The sequence below is a fragment of the Microtus pennsylvanicus genome, chromosome 2, assembly GCF_037038515.1.
Source record: "Microtus pennsylvanicus isolate mMicPen1 chromosome 2, mMicPen1.hap1, whole genome shotgun sequence".
Taxonomy (NCBI): Eukaryota; Metazoa; Chordata; class Mammalia; order Rodentia; family Cricetidae; genus Microtus; species Microtus pennsylvanicus.
Window position 1 is genome coordinate 30,642,264 of NC_134580.1, and position 9,169 is coordinate 30,651,432.

General features: G+C 46.3%; 2 protein-coding genes across 2 annotated transcripts in view; both read left to right on the plus strand.

Moving 5' to 3' along the window:
• LOC142843402 (electroneutral sodium bicarbonate exchanger 1-like) overlaps window positions 1–4,252 on the plus strand; it is a 48,984-nt gene extending 44,732 nt beyond the window's left edge. Inside the window, exons 11-12 of the mRNA XM_075960703.1 lie at window positions 3,226–3,313; window positions 4,236–4,252. Coding sequence (XP_075816818.1) covers window positions 3,226–3,313; window positions 4,236–4,252 — 105 coding nt within the window. The remainder of the gene's footprint in view (window positions 1–3,225; window positions 3,314–4,235) is intronic.
• Window positions 4,236–9,169, plus strand: LOC142843401 (sperm motility kinase-like). The gene is made up of 4 exons (XM_075960702.1): window positions 4,236–4,326; window positions 6,571–8,079; window positions 8,410–8,586; window positions 9,099–9,169. The coding sequence occupies exons 2-3, from the start codon at window positions 6,584–6,586 to the stop codon at window positions 8,444–8,446; spliced, it is 1,533 nt and encodes a 510-aa protein (XP_075816817.1). The 5' UTR covers window positions 4,236–4,326; window positions 6,571–6,583; the 3' UTR covers window positions 8,447–8,586; window positions 9,099–9,169.

Here is a 9,169-nt window from a genome sequence, read left to right on the forward strand (position 1 = left end):
ATAGAAGTGAGCTGGTCCCACTTGGTGGATATTCATGAGCTGTTGAATCTGAACACAGTGAGTTTCCTTCTAAGGTCACAGATTTGGGGTTTAGAGGTATATGTTTCCAGGATTGAAAATAACCCTTTCTTCCTTTCTTTCTTCCTCGGTCTGGGGTATAATTGGGGCAATTTTTATCATCTGCATCAATTAGATGTTTACTCTACTTTAACCTTTAGTTTTAATATTTCTCTGGGTTCATTCCTTCATTCACCATTTTAAAACATTTGTGTACATTGACTCTACAACATGAGTATTCTCTCAGTGACATTTACCTACACGCACATGGAAAGCTTTGACCACATTCCCCTGATCTCACTGCCTCCTGCCCACCCTTTCCAAGTCCCTTGGTGTTCTCACTTAATAACTCAGTCAGGTACTTTCCAAGTCTAGGCCAAGTCATGTGGACTTTTGTCCTGAGGACTGACAGGCACACTGGATGGTGTCCTAAGGAAGGGCACAGATGGATGTCTGCCTGTGCTCTAGCAGAAAGCCTCCTACAAAGAGGTTGTCTTAGGATCTTCCTGGCAGTTCAAAGTCAGGGCTGGAGAGGGCCAGAGGTAAGAGTTAGATCCCATTTTGTGATGCTAATGATGGAACAGGGCAGCTGAAAAGGATTCAAGAACAGAAAAAGTGAAAGTCTAAAAGAACCCGTTCTTTGAGGAAGAGAGGAACTTCCCTTGGTGGGACATAGCACACCAGGTCCCTCCACCATCTTCTGTCCTTCTGTGTGCCTGAAACTGACCTTTTGTGGGACATTTTCATTTTCTATCAGGGAGCAGGGCGATTGCAGTATTAAAGCTCATGTGTTATCAGGCACGGTGTGGGGGCAATAATCATTTGGAAGCAAAGGATCAGTTCTGCTGGCCAGAGACCTCAAGGAACACGCTTTAGAACAACACTACCTAGTGCTGGGATGTTCTGCCCAGCACTCCAGAGACCCACCCCAAATACCTGTACTTTTGGAAAAACAGGGGGACATTTTGTTGACAAGGACTGCCTTTATTTGATTATCACAAGCCTGGGCTAGAGGAAAATTCTTTCATCTCATCTTTTCTTTATTTTTCCAGACATGGAGCCTCTCAGTGTGGCTCTGGCTGTTATGGACCTTGGTTTGTAGACCAGGCTGGCCTTGTCCTCACAAAAGGCTGCAATCCAGTAACTAAGTGTATAATGTGTGCACATACGATGCCTTAGGGGTGTGAACTTTCTATTGACAGGGATCATCCTGCTTGAACTTTCGTAAACTTCCATCCAGTTTCTTTGGCTTGGTTCTGGGTGGGTCCTGTGAGGTCCATTTAAAGGGTAAATCTGTTGATTACTTAGGTGAGGTGAAGGCAGCATAGCTTCAAGAACACAAAAAGGCTGAGTGCCACCCTCCCACCTCAGGTGTTGATGTCACACTCATGACACACTTGTGTCCATTGTGATGAGGAGCGGCGGGCTGCTTTCTGCCACCCGGCTAGCTGTGCCTGAAATAATTACACAGAAACTGTATTCTTTTAAACACTGACTGGCCCATTAGTTCCAGCCTCTTATTGGCTAGCTCTTACATATTGATCTAACCCATTTCTAATAATCTGTGTAACACCACAAGGTGGCTTACCAGGAAATATCTTAACCTGTGTATGTCTGGAGTGGGAGAATCTTGGCAACTACTTGACTCAGCTTCTTCCTCCCAGCATCCTATTCTGTATACCCTGCCTTACTAATTTTCTGTCCTATTAAAGGGCCAAGATTAAATTTCATTTAACCAATGAAATCAACACAAAACAGAAGACTCTCACCCATCATTTTCCCTTTTCCTGTTTAAACAAAAAAGAAAAGCTTTCACTTTAACATAGTAAGATTACATATAACAAAACAGTTATCAATGAAGAACTACAGGTACGATATCTATTTTATTCTTTATCATAACTAAGGAAAACTATAACTATAACTATCTATCTATTCTTCAACTCCATCAAAAACTCCAGAAGGATATAATATTACCTAAGTAAATGAGAAGTAAGCAACTTACAAAATTCTAGGAATCACAGAGACATCTCGCTGCCTGGACAGTCACCCAAAGTTCCTCTGTACCATTGGGGCATCCATCTTCGGCCTACAGGCCCATAGTATCCAGAGCCATTTCCATGAAGCAGGATATTTCAAAGGCAGGTTAGTCACTATCTGTTGTGTCCTGCAGAATGTCTCGCAGAAACTTTCATGAATCAGGAACCCTGAAAGATCATATCACCTTTAGGGAAGTCAGCAGTACTCCTTCTGTGGGTTCTTTGTGTCCAGGCCAGTTTATGCAACAGTCCAGGCAAGAGCAGTTTCTTGCCAAAATGGCTATCAAACTCCATAAGGAGCCTCTTCGATGCCCATCTTCCTCTTGAAGTAGATTGTTGCTGCCAGAAGCAGATGTGTCTCATTGTCATGAAAAGCCCTAAGTTATTAAAACATTAAATGCCATATTCTGCAGTCTTTGAAAGATATGAAAAATGTCTATCTAATTGAAATATATCTCTATATATCTAGAAAATCTAACTAACATGACTACAAATTTGACTATTGTAGATGATTATCCATTAACAACCTGTATACATTACATTTTTAAATGAACTACACAATCACAATACCTTAATCAAGATTAGAAATACATATACATATAACAAAATTGACCTTAAAATCCACAAAATGCAAATTATTCATATCTCTATCAGTCCATGCCCTGTGTCTCACAGCCAAGGTTACTTTTGAAGCACTGGGGCCCTCAATCATGTACAAGACAAAAGCAGTCCTTGCTCTTCTGTTTGCTTTTGCTTTTTGGTTTGGTAAGAGAGGGTCTCCTGTAGCACAGGCTGGCCTCAAGGCCACTGTGTAGCCAAAGCTGACCTGAACTCCAGGTCCTCTGCCTCAACTTTCCTAGCTTTAATAATTGCCATGTGCCCGGCCACAGTGGTGCACGCCTAGAATCCCAGCAATCGGTAGGCAGAGGCAGCTGAACCTCTGTGACTTTGAGGCCAACCTGGTCTACAGAGTGAATTCCAGGACAGCCATGATTGTTAAACAGAGAAACCTGCCCTGACAAACTAATAAAAAAAGCCAAGTGCTCACTTTTATGAGACTTTTCTTGCTTTTCTGTCAGTTTAATGGCCTAACCTGAATCATCCTGTATTTTAATTACTTTCTTCTCCCCAGGGCCTGACATTCAACACCTCACCACATAGGCTGAGGCCTAGCCGGATTTCTGGTCCTGCTGGTACCAGCTTGGCCACAGTCACCAAATGTAAGTTTTAACTAAGCCTCTTTTCTTCTATTTACCAATAAAGACTTGGGAGTCAGAGCCAGGCGATGGTGGCGCATGCCTTTAATCCCAGCACTAGGGAGGCAGAGGGAGGCGGATCTCTGTGAGTTCGAGGCCAGCCTGGTCTACAAGAGCTAGTTCCAGGACGGGAGCCGAAAGCTTCAGAGAAACCCTGTCTCGAAAAAATCCAAAAAAAAAAAAAAACACAAAAAAACTTGGGACTCAGATGTTGGGGTGATAACCTGCTAGCTAAGAGTGGCCAAGATGCAACGAATCTACTTTCCTATTTGGACAGAGACCCAGCAAGAAAAGCATCTCTTCACTCATCCCAAACTAAAAAGACCCCGAATAGCTAAGTGCTTGCCTACACCATCCTGTGCATCCCTCTCTTCCTATATTGCTGGCTACTTTGTTCTTCCTTGGCTAATTCTTGTCAACTTGTTGCTCACTCCACTCCCTGAGTTTTTTTGTTTTTCTTTTCTTTTCTTTCTTTATTTCAGTTTGTTGAGACAGATGGATAGACACGCCTTGCAGAGTGAGGTTGGATATTTATTTAGTGGATATGGAGGGAAGGGGAAAGAGGAGAGGAGCAGAGAGGCAGAGAGAGACAGAAACAGAAGAGGGAAGAGGAGTAGTACTGAGAATGGAGCAAGGCAGAAGCTGCGTCTTCGGGAGGAGAGATGGGAAAAGCCCCATTCCCCTGATCTCACTGCCTCCTGCCCACCCCTCCCAAGTCCCTTCATGTTCTCATTTTTTCACTCAGCCGTTCTGTACTTGGTGACAGAAGGGGAAGAAAACCCGTGAGCTGTGAAAAGCCACCATTTGTCCTTTTCTTGCTCTGACCTCACAATGCCAGCGCCTGTGCCATCACATCACTGGCTGAGGTTGCCTCCTCTCCTTACAGTGCAAGCGGGTTCGTGAGGTGGAAAGTGGTTGGAGCTCTGTGCTGGTGAAAGAGACTACTGGACTTTCAAGAGCTGCTGGACTCCAACATAGTAAGTTTCCCTTCAGCTTTGTTGCCTTTGATTGTTGTTGTTGTTGTTGTCTGTGTATTTATTCATTTTCTGGCTTGATTTATGAGCTTACTTTTTCATGTTTTTTTTTTTTACTCTGTTTATTTTGTGAGTGTATGGGAGGAGAATTCAAGACAGAAATTCTCTGTGTAGCTATGGCCTTCCTGGAACTTAGTCTGTAGATATGGCTGGCCTCAAACTAAAAGATTACCTGCTTTGCCTTCTGAGTGTTGGGATTAAGGGCATGTGCCACCACAGCCCGGTAGTTTTCATATTTAAGTTGTGCATCTTGGGGTATAACTTTTAATATTATTCTTTTATGTGTATGAGTATATTGTTTTCTTTCTTTGTGTGTACCAAGAGCCTCGCACCTGTGGAGGTCACAAGAAGAAGACAGATTAGCTAGAACTCGAATAATAATTGATTGTGAGCACCATGTGTGTTGGGCCTCGAACCAGGGTTCTCTGAAAAAGCAGGAGGTGCTGTTAAACACTAACTCATCTCCCCACAACCTCTGTCTTTAGTTTTACTTCTTCATTTACTTTTGTTATGTGTTCTTTGGTCTGTTTCTCTTTTCTCATTTCAAGCCTTTCCTTGTTATGGCGTACCATATCATAGGAACAATTTAGTCCTGGCAATCGCAGGAACATCTCTAATGCATTCTGAGCACTTGATCATGTGATTAACCCACGCTGCTATGCTTTCTTCTCACACGACCTCCTCCACATTCCTAGGAGCCTCCTCTTATGTTGAGGACCTCCTCCTGCTCCCAAGTTCCACATATGAGAGAAGAAAAGTGACACATTTGAAGGACTGGCTTTTCCCATGTAGAGCGATCTTCTCTGGTGACAACCATGTTCTTGAGAGCTCCACAGTTTCATCCTTCTCTGTGGCCGTCCTTCTGTATGACTGTGGCACTCTTGCCCTTAATTCTGTTTCAGTGTTGTGTTGTCAGGCTAAATGCGTAGAGCTATCCTCGCAAGGATCCTTGGGAGCATATTTTAACCGTGAAGTATGGCCTGACTTATGTGAATTTGGTGAAAAGTATTAAGCAGTATTATTAAGGACTTTACATCTATGTTCATCATGGAAATAGCCTCTATTATTCTTCATTGTGTTTTCCTGCTTTGGGCATGAATGAGTTTGGAATACTAAGGACCTTTCTATTTTATGGAGTATTGAGGAACACTGACATTTGTTTTCAAGAGATTGGGAGGATTCATCAGTAGGTTTGCCTGCTCCTGGGCTTTCCTATGCAGATTCCTTCCTCATAAATATTTCAATCTTGTTCTTCATCATGTCTTCTTACTTGAATTTATATCAAGAAGTTTCTCAATTCCATCCACATTTTCCAGTCCATGAGAAGGACTCTCAAGGTTTTCAAAAACAGATTTCTTTGGGAGATGGGTTAGCCTGGAGAGACAGCCCAGCAGTTAGGAACATGGACTCTTCTCGCAGAAGACCAGGTCTGCCTCACAGCAATCCCATGACAACATAAGTTCCTGAAGTGCCGCACCTAGGGGATCTGTTGCCGTCTTATGCCTTTCCAGGTCATAGAAAGAAAATTAATCAAAAAGACTTATATCACTTTTTAAAATTATATATAGTACATGTGAGTATACATTAAGCGAACTCAAATGTGTGTTTGTAGTATACATGTGTGTGTGTGTGTGTCTGTGTTTGCCCTTGCGATCGTCCACACATTTGTTTGGATGCCCTCAGAGGGCAGAGGTATAGGATCTCCTAGAACTGGAGGCAGCGATCCACCTGACCAGGGTCCTGAGAACCAAACACAGGTCCTCTGCCAGAATAGTAAACCTTCTGACCTCCTGAGCCATCTCCCCACCTAGACACTCTCTGTTTTCAGGGTGTCTGTTGTCTCCTCAACTTCTCATACATATGATTTTATTAGTATCTTGTCTCTCAATGAGTGTTCAGCTCAAGTAAGAGGATGATTCTCCTTCCCAATCAGTGGCTCGTAGCTTCTGCGACCCTTTGTTTTCTTCTCTCAGTTTCTGGGTGAATCCGGCCAACCTGACCTGTGTTATGTTCTGCTGTCCACTGCTTTGGAAGGTACTTCCTTCCCTTCCTGAGCACTACGTAGCTGGTTAGGTTGCCTGAAATATCTGTGACTCTTTTTCTCTTTGGAATGTAGGAATTCATAGTGATAAACATTCTCATTGGTGTGATTTAAACTGTTTGTTTAAAGTTCCCGTTGTGTTTCAGCGAGAACCTGGCCATGGAGGAGGTCAGAGAGACCCTCTACTGTGACAAGGAGACATTTAGCAGTATCTATCAAATGCTGACAACTCTGGGACGAGGAACTTTTGCCACAGTCAAACTGGCCTTTCACATGCCCACTGTCAGCTACGTGGCTGTGAAGATTCTGGCAAATGTGAATGGGGACTGCGCCCGGAACAACAATGAGGTTGATATAATGAGATCCCTCGTTCATCCGCATATAATCAGGTTCCTTCGGGAGGTGCAGACACGGGACATGACTTATCTCATAATGGATTACGCCTCCAAAGGGGACCTCTTGCGTCAGATTCGCAAACCGGGAGGCTTACAGGAGTGCGAGGCTCGAAGGCTGTTTGGACAGGTAGTACAGGCAGTGAAGTACTGCCACGACAACTGTATCGTCCACAGGGACATTAAGGCAAATAACATCTTGATCGACGCCTCTGGAAATGCCAAGCTCTGTGATTTTGGCCTGGCAGTCAGAGTTGTCCCTGGGACAAAACTAAAGACTTTCTGCGGCACTCTGGCCTACTGTGCCCCGGAACTCTTCGGAGTGGAGCCATACGATGGCTATGCCAGCGATGTTTGGAACTTAGGCGTGCTCCTCTACTACATGGTGGCCAGGCACCTTCCGTTCCAAGCGAGCTCTTCTATGGGGTTGAAGCAGCAAATTTTGGCTGCAAACTTCAGCGTTCCTTATCATGTCCCACTTGATATTTTCAACGTAATCGTGGAAATCTTCATGATCGGCCCCAACAGGAGGCCCACCATCAGTCAAATCCTGACGCGCCCCATGATCAGGAACAGCCAGGCACGGGCATCCATCCAGAGTCTCCCAGGCACCCTGAGCCCTAGCATTGTCGGCACCATGGCAGGTGAAGAAATAATTGAGTGTCTAGAAGTCCAAAAATTTGATCAGGCGATGGCCACATACCTGAGTCTGCAACACCAGGCACCCGGGGGGGACTGCTGCCATCACCAGGTGAAACCCACAACACCCATGGAGCCAGGCCTTGCCCACCTATCCCACCTGCGCTGTCCTGTGGCTGATTCCCTCATTAGCAGCAGCCCGGACAGCAGCAAGAGTTTCTCTCCATCGAAGATCGGGTTGTGTGGCAGCCTGACGGCGAGGGCCCAGACATCCTGCTCTCTGTACCACCCTCATGGGGCAGACCACAATGAGGCTGCAAATGATGCAGAGAAACTCTGCAGCTCGCTGGGGACGACTCTGCGTGTAACCCCCAAAGGCTCCTCCCTTGGGGACACACTGCTGACCACCGGACAGGAAGAGGCCATCAGCCATGGTCAGCCCCAGGATGCCGGGCCAGCTTCCTCCCAAAACCAGAGGCGTCACCGCTGGAAGAGGGTCAAGAAAACCCTTGTCAATGGCTTCCGACACCTATGTTGCTGCCTGCCTCCTGCAGAGAGTAACCATGCCTCCCGTGAGAACCAGGCTCCACAGTCAGGGGATCCTAGAGGCACCCACAGAACCAGGTGAGCACCTTTCTCACTTCATCTGATTTGTACTTTTCCTCCTGTCCTTTGTGATAAATGATGCCTGTGTCCACTATGGCACACTGTGAGCATAACAATCTGTCCCTTCAGAAAGACCAGGTGTCCCCTGAAGTGTGACCTCAGGCTTGTTGAGCAACAGGGGGACAGCAGAGATGCTGAGCCAAGCAGGGAGAGGTGGGGACAAGGCCAAAGGAGGCAAAGATTCCTTGGAGGAACATGTCGGGTACTTGGGCGCTGCTGGGCAGTGCACTAAGTCTTGTGTGTTTTGAAGTCACTAAGAGTCTCCTTCCTGTGCCTTTCTCTCTGAAGCCCCGAAGAGGTCGAGCCCCAGCTCCATGGCTTCTGAGCCACGGGTTGGGGATCGGTCTGGATGAGATTCAGACAGCCACTCTGGGGACCCATGCCAGATGCCCAGGACACCATCTGGCCACAGGCCCCTCCTGCAGAGGAAGAGCTGTCCACTCCAGAGAACATCTATCTCTCCAGGTAAAATCCCAGGCAGGAAGGGTAGGCTTCCCACAGGGTCTAGCTCAGTGTGGAGGACTGAGGTGCAAAGGTGCCCTAGGCTGTCTTGTGGAACAATAGTGCCTTGCCCTCTCCCCATGCCTGCGGGAACATCAGAAGTGGTGCTCTGGGTAGTGACTGACCTTTGCCCCATTTCTTGGCAGAGAACACGGTCTTCTCCATAGGGTGAGACTTCTCTCCCCCAAGGAGAGTATTCCTAGTCAGCCTGGCCTAAGTTGGGTTGCCAGGTTGAGAATGTGTCCTGCAAGCAGCCCTGTAGGACCGACTCCTCTAGAGGGTAGGCTCCCGCAAGAACCTTTAGCAGGAATCCCCACAAGTAATTCCAGCAGGTTCCATTGCTTGAGTCCTCAGACCCAAAGCTTGGGAAAATCTGAGCTGGGGAGTGAGTGACCCCAGGGCAGCAGAGTCCCCCTCTCCACCAATTCTGCCTTCCAGCTACTCACCTCCTGCCTCTGCCTGCTTGTTCCTTCAAGGCCACCATTCTCATCAGTGACAACTAGCTCCTGCACTTAACACCATGTGCCACACCCTGAGGGACTGGTAG

What these genes read in the sequence shown, in the direction of transcription:
- LOC142843401 (XM_075960702.1), top strand. Translation starts at nt 6,584, where the DNA reads ATGGAGGAGGTCAGAGAGACCCTCTACTGTGACAAGGAGACATTTAGC. An exon ending in AGAGGCACCCACAGAACCAG is followed by an intron (nt 8,080 to 8,409) that starts GTGAGCACCTTT and finishes TTCTCTCTGAAG; the next exon opens with CCCCGAAGAGGTCGAGCCCC.